This window comes from Globicephala melas, chromosome 5 (genome assembly GCF_963455315.2).
Source record: "Globicephala melas chromosome 5, mGloMel1.2, whole genome shotgun sequence".
In the NCBI taxonomy this organism is placed as follows: domain Eukaryota; kingdom Metazoa; phylum Chordata; class Mammalia; order Artiodactyla; family Delphinidae; genus Globicephala; species Globicephala melas.
In genome coordinates this window covers 37,321,082-37,337,337 of record NC_083318.1, presented here as the reverse complement: position 1 = coordinate 37,337,337, position 16,256 = coordinate 37,321,082, and the positions used below count along the sequence as shown (strand labels likewise).

At 43.7% G+C, this 16,256-nt stretch overlaps 1 protein-coding gene across 3 annotated transcripts in view; it reads right to left on the bottom strand.

Moving 5' to 3' along the window:
- The window catches only part of STX18 (syntaxin 18), a 122,650-nt gene that overhangs the window by 17,740 nt on the left and 88,654 nt on the right, over positions 1-16,256 (bottom strand). For all 3 annotated transcript variants that reach the window (XM_060299153.2, XM_030864193.3, XM_030864195.3), the window contains exon 6: positions 7,733-7,848. In XM_060299153.2, the coding sequence (XP_060155136.1) occupies positions 7,733-7,848 (116 nt within the window). The remainder of the gene's footprint in view (positions 1-7,732; positions 7,849-16,256) is intronic.

The following is a 16,256-nucleotide window of genomic DNA, read 5'->3' as shown; positions in this document are numbered from 1 at the left end:
GGACCTATAAATATAATACATAATTTTTATATAAATGATATTTATAAAAGGTTGGAAACATCTTTAGAAGCCGAAGAGGTGTTTTTCTGAGACCACATTCTTCAGGTGGAACATCTGTACTTTTCACTCATCCCACCCCCACCCCTAGAGCCCTCTATCTCCTACCTGACCTCATTATTGTATCCATCTCAAGCTTTTACCTTTATGTGTTTTAAGGATAAGAACATCAAATTTAGAAACACAAAAACATATTCACATCAGAACGAAGCATAAATCAGCTCTGAGCTGGAATGGAAAGTTTGTTAAGAGCCTTTGCAGCCACCTGGAGCCACCCTGACCTGCAGCTGTAAGAATCAGCCTGAAGCACGGCACACCCCATGCGAGTGCTTTGCCCAGACCTCCATGCACCACGATGCCAAGGCACTCAAGTCCAGACTCCTTGGTCCAGTACTCAAGGCTCTCCGTATGGTCTGGCCCCATCCACCTTTCCCACCTTAAGGCCCACTCCTCCTCCCCTTTCTGTGAGTTTTGCTGACCCAGAAGTGGTTTCTTTACTGACTACATTCCATACCTCTCCCACGCTTTCCGGCCTCTGAGTACTTACTCATGCTGTTTCCTCTGCCTAGAACATTCTAAGCTTCCCCTTTTTCAGGTTCAGACTCATTTCTCCGGACCACCTCCTCCTGAAGTTCCCTGGCCCTCTGAGTGGACTACGTCTTTCCCACCTGTGCCCTCTTTTTTGGCACTACTCACTTTCTCAGGGGCTGGATCTGAGCTTCCCTGTCAACTGAGGGCAGGACCCGTGACTGACTGGAGAAGAAGGGCAAGAAGTATTCATAAATAACCGTACCCATCTTAGTGGAAACCAATGTCAGGAAACAAATTATAAATGGGTCCACAAAGATCTCATCCTGGCTGAGTCAGAATATGGAAGGAAAAAAAACTAAACCCAGACATGCACAGAAGGTCAGCTGTGACCACAGAGGTGCTTTATTGTGCTGCCTAAATCAAAAATAACAAGACTAGTGCCTTTTTTAAGAAACAGGAGTATGACAAGCAAGAAACCACCCTCTGCCTAGAAGTGTACCACCTAGTCCTACACTAAAGTATTTTTTCTAAGTTACATCTCATGTTTCAAAAGCAAAATGAAAAACCTGAAAAGATAAGCAAAAAGACACCACATAGCCCAGATTTTAAAAATCCTTCTGCTAACTGTAGATAACCTTAGCAAAATGCCCATGGACAGGAAAAAGCTGTCTTCCAATGGCACAGAGAAAAGGGCAGATATACGACCTCTAAGAGGAACCAGCTGGGTGTGGGGGACGAGATTTACCTGCCAGCATCGAGGTGGGGATGGAGATGAAATGGCAAAGGCCCTGGAAAACTGGCAGCACCACGGAGGTCTGTGCAGGCTTCTCCCCTCCCCACACATTCCCCTTAGGTGATGCATCCAGGCCCGCGGCTCTGAACTGCCTATGTCCTATGACTCCCAGAGACCTCCAGCCCTGATTTCTTCCCTGATCTCTAGGCTCACTCCAACGGACTCATTATTTCCACCTGAAAATCCAATAGGCATCTCAGACCTCACACAGAATATGATTCTGCTCCCTCCCACTCCTCCCGGCCTCACTGCAGACCCTCGCACCTTCGTCATCTTGGTCAGTCCAGCCCAAACCTAGAAGTTGCCCTTGATGGCTCTCTTTCCCTCACCTCTCGCGTCCTACCTACTGGCTAACCTTCAGTTCCCAAGTGTGAGCAGAGGTTGAGCCCTTGTCTCCGCGGCCATCTCCACCACCACGTCCCTCAGGTGACACCTCATCCCGCCGGCGTGTGGCCTCCTGCAATAGATTCCCAACAAGGCCACTTGGTTCCTCTTTTTCTCACTCCACTCCAGCTCCACACGGTAGTCAGGGAGGTTTTAAATGTGACCCGGGCCTTGTCATGCTCAGCTTAACAACCTCCAGGGCTCTTCACTACACACAGACCCAGAGCTGAACCTTTCCCACGGCCTGTAGGGCCCTGTGTGATCAGGCCTCTGCCTCCGTCTCTCCCCCCTCCTTGTGCCATTCTCACTGGTGCCTCCCTCTTGTGAGTGTGAGTGTGTGTGCGTGTACATGTGTGTGCACGCATGTGGAAATATGCCAGCTCATTTCTCCCTCCTTGATCTTTTCACTGGCTGGTCCCGCTGCCTGGAGAACTTATACCTGCAGGAGAGTTCTGATTTCTCCACATCCTGCAAACGCACTTATCGTCAGCCTTTTTCATTCTAGCCATCCTGGTAGGTGTGAAGTGGAATCTCATTGTGCTTTTGATTTGCATTTCCCTGATTACTAATGATGTTGTGCATCTTTTCGTGTGCTTTTTGGCTATTTGTATTTCTTCCTCGGAGAGATTTCTATTCAGACCCTTTGCCATTGGGTTATCATTTTCTTATTGACTTGTAAAAGTTCTTTCCATGTTCTAGATATAGACCCCTTATCAGATATATGATTTTCAAATATTTTCTCCCATTCTGTGGGCTTTTTTCACTTTCTTTTCTTTTTAACCTTTAAAGCACAAAAGCTTTTAATTTTGGTGAAGCCCAGTTTATCTAATTTTTCCTTTTGTTGCTTGTGTTTTGGTGTCATATCCTTGTTAATCTTTTGTCAAATCTGAGGTCAGGAAGATTTAGCCCTATGCTTTTTTTTTTTTAATTAATTAATTAATTTATGGCTGTGTTGGGTCTTCGTTTCTGTGCGTGGGCTTTCTCTAGTTGTGGCAAGCGGGGGCCACTCTTCATCGCGGTGCGCGGGCCTCTCACTATCGCGGCCTCTCGTTGCGGAGCACAGGCTCCAGGCGCGCAGGCTCAGTAATTGTGGCTCACGGGCCCAGTTGCTCCGCAGCATGTGGGATCTTCCCAGACCAGGGCTCGAACCCGTGTCCCCTGCATTGGCCGGCAGATTCTCAACCACTGCGCCACCAGGGAAGCCCCAGCCCTATGCTCTCTTATAAGAGTTTTAGGGTTTTAGCTCTGTGTAGGTCTTTGGTCTATTTGAGTTACTTTTTTATAAATGGTATGAGTTAAGTGTCAAACTTTGTTCTTTTGCATGTGGATATCCAATTTTCCCAGCGCCATTTGTTGAAGAGACCGTTCTTGCCCCCTTGAATGATCTTGGTCCCCCAGTTGGAACTCAGTTGACCAGAGCCACACGGTTTTAATTCTGGATTCTCAATTCTGTCCCATTGATCCATATGTCCGTCCTTGTGCCAGTACCACACTGTCTTGATTACTGTTGCTTTGTAGTAGGTTTCAAAATTGGGAAGTGTGAGTCCTCCTACTTTTTTCTTTACCAAGACTGTTTTGGTTATCCTGAGTTCCCTGCACTTCCTCATGGATTTTAGAATCAACTTGTCAATTTTCACAAAGAAATCAGCTGGGATTCTGAAGAGGAATGCATTGAAACTGTAGATCATTTTGGGGTGTACTGCCATCTTAACAACACTAATTCTTCTGATTCATGATCTTGGGATATTTTTCAATTTATTTGGATCATTTTTAATTTCTTTCAACAATGATTTGCAGCCTTCAAAGTATGTTTTACATTTTTGTTGAATTTATTCTTTTTGATGCTATCATAAAGGAATTGTTCCTTTTAAATTCCATTTTTGGATTGTTCATTGAAAGTATACAGAAATGAAATCTCTGTATAATGGTTTTGTATCCTGCAACCTTGCTGAACTCATTTACTACTTCTTTTATTGGTGGATTCCTTAAAATTTTCCGTACACAATACCAGGCAGTTTGTAAATAGAAAAAACTTCCTTCCTAATCTAGACTTTCATTTCCTTTGCCTTCCTAATTGCCTTTGCTATCTTGGCCAGCCTACTAATTGACTTCCAGTACTCATTTGAAAAAGAATCCTGCCCAATCCTTAGTGTCTAGCAATGGATCTCGTCATAGCTGCTCTACGAACTAACGCAAAATGTGCTCTTTGTGGAGCCCTACTGCACATGCCAGACACTGCCTGGCCCTTTACACTAGCTCCTGAAATGCTCACAACAAACCACAGCCACATGATACTATAAGAAAGTTGAGGCTCAGAGTTCAAATAACTTGTCCAAGGTCATGGTGCAGGACAGAGGCCAGACTGTGAAACCAAGGTTCACGACCCTTCCATGACATCACACTGCAACCACTGTGCTTTCCCTTCCCTCTCACTCAGAGGAAGGGATGGCCCATCTCCATGAACAGAAAATAGATAAAGGTGGGGTACAGCAATGGTAATAGCTTTCTTTTGGGAAAAACAAACAAAATGAGGTAGAAAAAGCCTGTTATATATGCAGGAATTTGTATATAAAGTGTGCACATTTTTAAAGAGCACTAGTTAAGATTTTATTACCCTTTGGGACTCCACATAACCAAGGAAGAGATGGCTCAGAAATAAGCATCACCAAATGACCACGGAGGAAAGAGCTGCCGGGTGGAGCTGTGGGGACAGTGAAGTGGAGCCAGCAGCGGCAGCAGGGGCCAGGATACAGGGGGAAAAGCAAGAGAGGACCAAGATGGGGCGGGAGGAGTCCTGAGATGTATTTACAAAATGGGGGAAATGGTTCTCGGAAGTGCCACTAAATGCTGCAGCTGGGACCTTGACGGCCTCCAGAGAGACACCCTTCACACCATTCTGCTCCTACACGTTGATCAGAAGCTAAACTGGAGGGTTCTCTCAACATTTTGGTGGGCTGGCTTAGTCAGGAGATAACTTCGTGATTATAAAGCATCCAAATACTGACTTTAAGATAAAAATATAAACCGTGAGGAACAGCATTCTCTCATTGACCATTTGTTTTCTACCACCGAGAGGCATTAAGTTCCTTTTGCTTCAGGAAATATTTCCACAGCAACTAAAAGCAATCAGTGCTCCAAATAGAGTCTTCATTCATTCATTTTCTTCAACAAAGATTTAATGAGCACCTCCTATGTGCCAGGTATTGTTCTGGGTGCCAGTGTTACAGCACTGAACAAAGCACATACAGAAATTCCTGTCCTTGTGGAACTTAAGTTTTAGTAGGGGAGCCAGAGCATAAAGGATATAAATGAGTCAAACATATAGAACGGTAGCGACAAGTGCCGGGGAGAAAGACAGAACAGGGAAGACCAGATCGGGAGGCTTAGTGCGTCATCCTCTTTCTACTGACCCTCATTCCTCAGGGATCCCAGCCTGTCTCATGGGATTGACGTGATCTAAAGACCTGTCCCCTGACCTCTAGACTCATAAACCCAACTTCCTGCTCAACCTCTGTGCCAGACATCCCTAAATTAACATACTCCACACTGAGCTGATCTGCAGCCCCCAGCCTGCCCCCCCTCAGCCTTCCACAACTCAGTGAAGGGCAGCCACCTTCTTCCCACTGCCAACAACCACTGCAGCCTTCTTGCCCCATCTCCTCCTCATGCCCCACGTCCAGGGAGCACATTCTGTGGCTCAACTTTCAAAATATATCCAGAATTCCACCGCTTCTCCACGTCCCTGCTACCAAGCTTGGTGAGGGGCACCACCACCTTGTTCCTAGGAGACGTTAGCAGCCTCCTAACTGTCCCTATTTTGCTTCTTCATCCCCTAAACAATCTATTTCAACAGAGCAGCCAGAGGGACCCTGCTCAAATGTAGTCCTCTGTGTGACAGTCCTCTGTGCAAGCATCCTGGTGGCCTCCCACCTCACTCAGAGTAAACAGCTCTCCCGTGGCCCGGAAGGCCCCATGACCTTGGTGCCCTGGTACTTGCTTGCTTCCTGTCCCTCTGCTCTTCCCTTACTCTGCAGCCTCCCGGCTGCTCATTAGCACACCAGGCACTTCTGCTTCCTTTGCCTTGACTCTCTTCCCACAGAGAGCCACATGGCTCACTCCTCACTGCCCTTGGGTCTTACTGAAACCTCAAGGACTCCGACCTCTCCAGTGGGCCGTATCTCTATTACCAGGACCCCCTCTCTTATAGCACAGACTGACTGTGTACCCAGTTGTGTAATATTCCATTACCATCTGTTCCCCTCTGGACTGCAAGCACATGTGCCTATTTTCTACTCGCTCCCGTATCCCCAACACCTAGCGCAGTGCCTGGCATAACAATTCTCAGTGTGAGCGAGGGACCCAGCAAGGGCAGACTCTCTCTACGTGAGATTTACCCTCACCTGGGCCCCAAGACTCTGGACTGGCTTCTCCCCACTCTCAGCAGCCCTGACAATAGCTACTGAATGAATGAATGGATGGATAAAGGGTCGAGCAGCTATGTCTGGCAGGAGTAAATTTAGATATGATACCCCTATGTACTGTTTACGAAAAGCAGGGCCCCATCACTTTGTGACTGATGCTGGGGTTTTCCCTCATTAGGAACAAGCGGAGATGGGCATAGGAGGGTGTGTGCGAGGCCTCTGGCCTATGGGACAAGGCAGCCTCCAGAGAGGATGGGCTCAGGCTCGACATAGAGTGACCCACACCTGGAATCCCAGTGACGCTCTTATCTTGTTATTTGACTTTTGATAGGTTATATAATTTCTTCAAAGCTCTGTTTCCTCACACATAAAATGATGACAATAACACCTCAAAAGACTCAGTGAGACTTGATTTGTTGACACCCCCAGTGGGTGCCCAGCACAATGAAGGGGGTGGTCACTGAACGCCAGTCTCCTTGCCCTTCCCACAGAAGCTGTTTTCAGCTACAGAAAGGCCTCTGGCATCTTTCAGGCTCACAAAGCCCCAAATGCATTCTGAATTCCCTCGCTTGCAATATGCAGGGAATAAATTAGATGGAAGGGCAGCACAGATGCACATGGAAATGCCAGGTCCACCATTTATGAACTTTTAACTTGGACAAGAAAAAGGTCATAAAATCCATCCCAGAGGGCTGCTACAAGGATGGTGGTGATGTCTGTGAAGATTCAGGACAGCGCCTAGTACCTGGGAGGCATGCAGTAAATGACAGCCATTGTGAGAGTATAGAAGAGGAGGCGAGGGAGACTCTCGGGCCTCAGCATCCTGGGATTCACACAAAGCAAAATCTCATGTGCCTCTGAGGTACAGCAAACTAAGCATGCATCCCCTACACAGGGTGGCCACCCTGGCCAGACACATGGATTGAAGATGTCCCCGACAGCATTATATATACATTCCCCTATATTTCCAGACTTTACAGAGACACTGTATTTATCCAGCATCTACCATGTGTTAGGAGCTGTTCTAAGTTATGGGCCGGCTAGCAAACATGAAGACAGGAAGTTTATAAACCCAGACTTGCATTTTGTCCTATTGGCTCAATTGGCTGACAAAGGCGGCTGACACCACAGGCTCCGCCCCAAGGCAGGATGGTCAGGTCCAGGCAAGGTCAGTGCTGACAGTGCACTGCGTGGGTGCAGGGGAGGCAGCGCCCCACCGTTCCTGAGACTGACAGGCAGAGATCCCCATGATTCTTCCAGGTTCTAAGTCTCCAGTCCCCACCCCACTGGTGCGCAGCAACTCAGGCCCTTTCTCTGGACCTTGGCGGCTGCCAGGTGACTGGGGGATCCTCCCACCCCGCCCCTGCGGCGGCATTAAGATCCAACTGTGACCAAAAAAGACTGACACTTCCGTGTTTCCTTTGCTTTATGCAAATACTAACACCACAAGATGTCTGGGGCTGTGTTCCTTCTTTTTCTGCTTTGTATTTTGGCCAACGTGTCACAAGGAAGAGGCGCAAGGCAAGATTCTGATTTTAATTCATACCTGGAAATTCTTCAGTGACAGGTCTTTCTTCAGAGTCTTTTGAAGGATTCTGTGAAACTTTCTCAGAAGACATGGATTGTCTTGTCTTTGTATTTGGTTCTGGTTCCAGCTTAGATCTAAAGATAAAAAATTAGCAGTCATATCATTTACTTACACAGGATTCCGCCTAAAAGCAGAGAGGAGTCACACGTGGCCCTCATGCTTGCTCTGTGCCCTCTGGGGGAGAGCAGAGCCGCTGCCCTGGGCCCAGCGGCCATCCCCACACAGCTCTAGTGGGGCACTTAATACATGGCAGACCGCACACCCCCAGCCATAGCACGCAGCAGGACGAGTGCCATCAGGACGCACCAAAGGAAAGGACACCAGAACAGCCCAACCTCCTGAACCCACACTCTACACGTGGGCAGCGAAGGCCGACTGCTCTAAGTTCAACAAACCCAAGAAGCTGGTTGTCTTACACCAATGCAAAAGTGTTGCTGACTACACACACGCACGTGTTATATAACAAATATGACATATAAGTAATATCTGAAAATAACTGAACCATAAAAGCACAAGTCTTTACATATCCACTGGGGGGCAAGGCCTTGACTCAGGTCCCTAAGCCTCAGCACTTGGCACTGGCCCTGGGCTCCTCCCACAGTGTATTCTCTTCCACCCTCAGGGCCAGGTGCAACCTCACACGCTCACAGAGGCCTCCTGACTCTCCTACCTAAAACAGGCCTCCTCCTGTTACTCTGTGCCCCTGTCTGTCTTCTCCCCAGCAGTCACTGCAGTCTGGAACCATCCTGCTCGTTCATTTCTTTACTGGCTGTCTCACTCCACTGCAGTGCACGCTCTGAGAGCAGGGTACCTGACTTCATAAGTCGTAGTTGCTGTGTGGCCCTAGGTTCTAGATGAGTGTGTGCCATTTAGTGTTTAATAAATATAGGTTGAATGAACGGATACTTTACAATTGTCAATAAATGGCTAATACGAGGAAAAACAACCCGGTTATGAAACAACGGGCCTTGTATTGGAATTCATACAGCACTATGAAAATTCTAGGCAGATTGCTAAAAAGATCTAAGATAATTTCCACGTTACTAGGCAGAAGGACTAAAAATAAAAAGGACAATGTAAATGCATATAAGGATGATATAATTAATGCCAGCTAACGTTTACCGAGGGCTTATCAGGTATTGGGCACTTTTCTAAGCACTGTATATGCATAAATTTATTTAATGTCATACATCCCTATAAAGTAGTTACTAGTATTAATGGCCTTTTTACAGAGGAGGAAACTGAGGTATAGGGAAGTTAGGAACCTTGCCCAGGTCACACAGTTAGTAACTGGGCTGGGATGTGACCTTAGGGAACCCAAAACACAACAGACTAGTGTTCTAAGAAAGGCTGTTTTGGAAATGCTCCTCTACAACATTAACAATAGAAATTTCAAAAGTAATTATAATATCAATCATGTTAAGTGTTCCAGTTACTATGGCTGAGTAACAGACCACTCTAAAATTTAGTGCCTTGAAACAATATTAATTATTTACCATCTATCCATGTTTCTGGGGTCAGGAATTTGGGAGCAGCTTGGCTGGGCGGTTCTGACTCATGAGGGTACCGTTATAGGGCAATGGGGCCCCACCATCTGAAGGCTTGACTGGGGCTGGGGGGTTCACTTCCAGGGAAGCTCATTCACACAGCTCCGTGTTGGTGCTGGGAGGAGCCTCATCTCTTCCTCGTGGGGCCATGTCAATGTGTTACCTGGCATGGCAGCTGGCTTCCCCCAAAGAAAGCAGTCTCAGAGACTATGGTAAAAGCTTCAAGGCCTTTTATAACAGCCTCAGCCTCAGTTTATAACAAACTGTCATTTCTGTCATATTCCACTGCCCAGGCAGTTGCAATGGTCCACTCAGGTTCAAGGAGAGGGAATACAGACCTCATATCTCACACTCAATGAAGCAGTAACAAAATCACATTTTAGTAAGACCATGGGGCATGGGATATGTTTGGGTGCAGCCATCTTTGAAAAATACATCTGCTATTCTAAGTATCATAGATATGCACAAAGATATAGTTTCAAGGATATTCAGCACTGCTTATAATAACAAAAAAATGACTTAGATGTTCATCAAAAAGTACCTGGTTTAGAGTTGGAAGATACAATGAAAGAGAAGACTCCATTTGCAATAGCCAAAACAAAAAAGATTAAAAAACTAACAATAACAACAAAAATTGCAGCGTAAACTTAGCAAGAAAAGCCCAAAACTCACAGATGTTCTTGAAAGATAAAAAAAAATACTGTAACAAATGAAAAGATATATCATGTTCTTGGATTGAAAAAAGAAATACCATAAAGCTGTTAGTTCTCTCTAATTTAAAAATATAATGTGATCCCAATAAAAATATCACCAGGTTCCCCCCCCCGCCATCTTGAAGTCAGACAAGTCAATTATAAAATTCATTTGGAAACATGCAAGAATAGTCCGAAAAACTGTAAATAAATATTGAACTCTAGTTAATGATATACATGCTGAAGTATTTAAGGATAAGTGTACTGATGTTTGCAATTTATTTTGAATTGCATAAAAAAATGCCAAATGGTGTTAACACCTATGGAGGGAAATTTGGTAATATCTAGCAAAATTATATTTACTTTCTAACCCAGAAATGACTTCTATGACTCTATCCCAAAGATACAGCAATAATATGAAAAAGTAGGTGCAAGGCTATTCATTGTAGCAATTTTGTAATTCAATTTTAATACAGCAAAATCCTGAAAACTAACCATATGTCCATCAACCTGGAACTGGCTTAATAAACTCTGGAGTACTATGGAGCTGTAAGGAATGAAGAGTAACTCTCTATACTGCTGTGGAGCAAATCAAGCAAGGTGAAGAGAAGTGCGTATAGGAGGGAACTTCCTTAATCTGATAGAAGACATCTACAAAAAATCTACAGTTAACATCATACCTTATGGTGAAAGGCTAAATGTTTTTCCCTAAGATGAGAAAGAAGGTAGGGATGTAGTATACCTGGGCAACAAGAGAGGAGAGAGAACAATTACAAATCATTTTATGAGGCCAGCATTACCCCGATATGGAAATCTAACAAAGATATGACAAGAAAGGAAAATTAGACAAATACCTTCATGAACATAAATGCAAACATCCTTAACAAAATATAAGCAAACTGAATTTAACAATGTATAAAAACAGCAATGCATCATGGCCAAGTGGGGTTTATCCCAGGAAGGCAGAGTTGGTTTAACATCTTAAAATCGATCAGTGTAATACACATTAACAGAAAAGAAAAGCACATGATCATCTCATTAGATGCAGAAAAAGCATTTGAAAAATTCAAGATACCTTCATAATAAAATGTTTCACCGAACTAGTACTAGAGAGTGTGCAGGAAAGGGTTGATGCAGCAGGTTTGGGTGTTCCAACTCTACACATTTCAAAGAAACTGGCCCTGGACCAGTTCCTGGGAGATAACCACCAAGCTCTGAGAACATCCTGCCTGATAAAGGCTGTTCTTGTACGCCTGGGGCCTTGGACCACACCAGACAGTTTACACTAACAATGTGATTAATGTTGGGGTCTTGGACCAAGCTGTATGAGTTCGACCTCTGGAGGGACTAGAGACTGATTAACTAAAGCCAGCAGCTTGGGTGCTCCATGCATACATGACTGATCCCCAATGAAATCCTGTGGGCTTCCCTGGTTGACAAATACTGTGTACATGTTGTCCCACATCACACATTCTCATTGCTGGGAGAATTAAGCACTGTCCGCGCTATTCCATTGGGAGGACAACAAGAAGCTTGCATCTGGTGGCTCCTGGACTTTGCCTTACGTGCCTTTTACCTTTGCTGATCCTAATCTGTTTCTTTTCACTGTAATACTATACCATGAGTATAACAGATTTTCTGGGTTCTGTGAGTCCTTCTAGCAAATCATTAAACCTGAGGGCAGTCTTGGGAACCCCTGACAAAGAAGGGAATTTCCTAACCTGATGAAGAGCTACAGAATATCTATAGCTAACATCACACTTAATGTGAAGCAATAAATCCTTGCCCCATAATTAGGAACAAGGCAAGGATGTCCATTCTAACCACTTCTATTCAACATGGTACTGGAGGCCCACATCCTAGGCAGTGCAATAAAGCAAGAAAAAGAAATAAAAGGTATAAAGATTACGTTATTTATATATGGCATCATTGTTTATGCAGAAAATTACACAGAATTTACAAAAAGGCTGCTAGAACTAATATGTGAATTAATTAAGGTTGCAGGACAGAAAGTTATTTTGCAGATACAAAAATTAATTGTATTTTCTATATACTAGCAATGAGAAATTGAAAAGGAAAATTAATAAAACAATACCACTTACAAGAGCTTCAAAAAATCTAGGAATTTAACAAAAGATGAGTAACACCTCTACTACGCTGAAAATGACAAAATATTGCTAAGAAAAAGAAATTTAAATATAAAGATAGAAATCAATGAAAAGATATACCATGCTTGTAGATAGGCATTAAGACATCCATTCTCCCTAAATTTATATATAGGTTCGATATGATCCCTATAAAAATCCCAGCAGGTTTTCTGAAGAAGCTGACAAGCTGATTCTAAACTTTCTATGGAAATATACAAAGGATCTAGAATAGCAAAAATAATATTGAAAAAGCAGAAATTTGGAGGACTAACATCAGCTGACTTCAAGATTTACTACAAAGCCACAGTAATCAAGATAGTGAGGTACCAGAATAAAAAATTCTGATTAATAACACTGAATAAAGAGTCCAGAAACAGATATATATGTATGGTCAATTGATTTTTGACAAAGGTGCCAGGTCAACTCAATGAGGAAAAGAAAGCTGAAATATTGCTGGAATAAGTGGATATTTATATGGAATAAAATGAACCTCAACCTCATCTCACTATATCAAAAAATTAATCTGAGATAGATGATGGGCCTAAACATAAAACCTAGACTCACAAAGATCCCAGAAGAAAACATGAAAGACTAACTCGGTAGACAATATAAAAACAGATAAATTGGACTTCCTCAAAATTAAGAGTTTCTGCTCATCAAAGGACACCTTTAAGAAAATGAATAGACAAGCCACAGAACAGGGAAACATATTTGTAGCACATATCGAACAAGGAACTTGTATGCAGGCTATACAAAAATAACTCCATTACAAGTCAACAATAAAAAGACAAACAATCCGGTAAAGAAATGGGTTAAAGACTTGAACAGACATCTCAAAGAAGCAAATATACGAGTAGTCAATAAGCAGAGGAAAAGGTGCTCTAGACCACAGTCTAGAGCAAGAGCTAAAAAATGAGCTATTACTACCACTCTTACTACTGCCGCTACTATCACTGGGTAATAAGAAAAGGCAGAGGGGTGGGATAGTCTTGTGAAATCCTAAAGAAATACACATTTTTTATTCTGACAAGATGCAGACCAATGGAGGAACAGAAGAAAACAGCTGACAAAATCCATTAGTAATTCAAAAAATTCAGGGACTTCCCTGGTGGTCCAGTGGTTAAGACCCCACACGTCCACTGCAAGGGGCACGGGTTCGATCCCTGGTTTGGGAACTAAGATCCCACATGCTGCGTGGTGTGGCCAAAAATCTAAAAAAAAAAATCAAAAAAATCAGAGAAGGGAGAACACTGCTGTAATCTTTGCAAGGGACTCAGCAGGGTCTTCCAATTAGGGGCCAACTAGTGCTCATCTTCTGGGTTGGTGCTGTGGAGGGGGAAGGATTTGAGGAGTCTTGGTAGATCAGCAGGGGAGAGGTCTCGGGGCGGGGGGCAGCCACAAACTGCTTGAGTGTGCACAGCCTTGACCTCAGCCATGTTCCTCAGTAGGACTGGTCTGATGTCCTCCTAGACTGTCTTGGCTGACAGGTTACTCCAGTAATTCCACACATCCATGGCGGTTGGAGACTGGGTCCTTAAACCACTGGCTGATTGACTGCCTGAGACAGACAAATATGTTTAGAAATATGTTTGGAGACAAAAGTGGGCTTGGATCCTAGTCTGCAGCTTATCTGCAGAGTAGCCTCTAGTCTGCCACTTATCTGCAATGTGACAGGTATTTTGTTTTGTTTTGTTTTTTAAATCCTCTTTGCTGAATTTTCTTTATCTGCAAAATGAATTAAATAGCGCTTTTCTAAAAAGGTTCTTGTAAACATTGAATGAGATCACCTGTGACAACCAACCTAGCACAGAGGTTGGCACGCAGTAGGTGCTACCCTGGCTCACCTTGTAAGCACTGGGCCTCAGTTTCCATATCTGTAGAGCAGCTTCCAGTATCTTCTGTTCCAACCAATAAAACAAGGTTCCTTCTACCTTTTTTCGTTTCACTTCTTTGATAATGAGAAACCTGGCTTCTGGTATCCTTCCAATATTAACACTCAAAGTCATTGCAAAGACTAAATAACACAGCAGACCGAAAAAAAAAAGTACTATGGAAAAGGTAAGTACTTTATAAATTCTTACTGCTACTAATTCAGAGAGTGGAAATAACTGGGGGCTTCTCAGGGGAAGTGTCACTTAGGCAAACTCTTGAAAGAGGAGTAAAGTTTTGCCAGGCACAGAAAAGCAGAAAGGACGTTCTAGGCATAAAGAACCTAGGTGTGGAATTGCTGGGTCATTGGGTGGTCATTTAACTTTGGAGAAATATTTGGCTGGTTCTTTTTTTTTTTTTTTTTAATAAATTGGTTGTTAATACACACTTTTCTTTTCTTTTTCTTAAATTTCTTATTATTTATTTATTTGGTTGCGCCGGGTCTTAGTTGCGGCAGGTGGGCTCCTTAGTTGTGGCTCACCAGCTCCTTAGTTGTGGCATGTGGGATCTAGTTCCCTGACTAGGGATCGAACCCGGGCCCCCTGCATTGGGAGCGTGGAGTCTTACCACTGCACCACCAGGGAAGTCCCTGGCTGGTTCTAATAAAGAGTTACTTTATTAGAAGTAAGTAGCCATAAATCAGAGTTCCAATTATTAACCAGCCATAAATGAGAGTTCCAGTTGCTGCATATCCTCCCTAACATTTATCACTTTTATTTTAGCCATTCTAACATGTGTGAAATGGGATCTTGCAGGGTTTTATTTTATTGTGAAATAATCACATGCAGAGAAGTCTGTAGTTCGAAGAATGCTTTTTCCTGAACCATTGGAGAGTAAGTTGCCAACCTGATGCCCCTTCAACTCTGAATATTTTAGTACTTCCTAAAAACAAGAACATTCTTTGATACAGTCAGAATACAACCATCTGTATCAGGAAATTCACATTGATACATTTCTCCCATCCTCTCCCTAGACCCCATTCTAATTTGACCAGATCTCAATAATATCCTTTATAAGAAAAAAATTCAGTTCAGAGTCACACACTGACTGCATCTAGTTGTCGTTTCTCTTTAGTCTCCTTTGGATTAAACAGATCTTAGCCCTTCCTTGAGTTTCAAATCCTTGATACACGCCAGTTATTCTGTAAGACGTCCCTCAATCTGAGTTTGTCTGACCTTTCCTCGTGGTTGGATTCAGGTTATGCATCTCTGGTATAAAAACAATATGATATGATAGAAGTGATATTCTATTTCCATACTTCTCATTTCATCCTATCAGGCTGTACATGATTTCACTTTGATCACTTGATTAAGGTAGTGGCTGTAACCGTAAAGTTACTCTTTCCTCTTTGTAATTAATAAGTCTGGGGGGAGGGACTGCTTAGATACTATGCAATTATCAATTTCAAACTTTCAATTTACTCATTTATTTATTCCTCTCTAGATGGGCTCATGATGCCCTACTTTATTCAATGGGTTATAATCTGCTACCATGTATTTTGACGGTCCAATTGTCTCTAATGTGGTCAGCAGAAGCCCCTTCAAACTGGCTTATGTCCTTTTTGCATGTCCCCATCACTCTCTGAGCCGTTCGTTCCTTGCTTTCTGGCACAACAAAATGTTCCAGGCTCATTTTATACCTTCCCTGACCCAGCCCCAGAATCAGCCATTTCTCCAAGGAGCGCTGGTTCCTGGAAGCTGAAATTGCTATTAAGAAGCCAAGATCTGAGTGCTAAGTATTCTTATTGCTACTGGGATATCGGTGCGTCCAGGCCCTCTCAGTGGACAGAACCAGGAAAAATGTGTATGTGTTTGCAGACCTAGACACGCATACACATTTACAACCATATTTCATTTCTATATCTACCTATGTAAAATGAAAACCATGAGTTCACACCAGTACTTTTCATTCCAATCCAATTTCCCTTTCACTCCCCTGAGTGTGAAACCTGGCTCCCATTATCCGTATATACTTACTATTTGATCAGTCCCCCTTGTATATCACCAACTTGCCACCTCCACTGCCACTCCTCCCCCATGTGGACACGCCCCTGTCCTTGCTCAGGCTCTCACTGCCCATGCTGAGCCACCCCTCCTCAGCTTGCTCACACTCTGACCTGCCCTGGGAAACGACAGCTCCCCGAAGCTGCAGACACGCGTCTTACGCT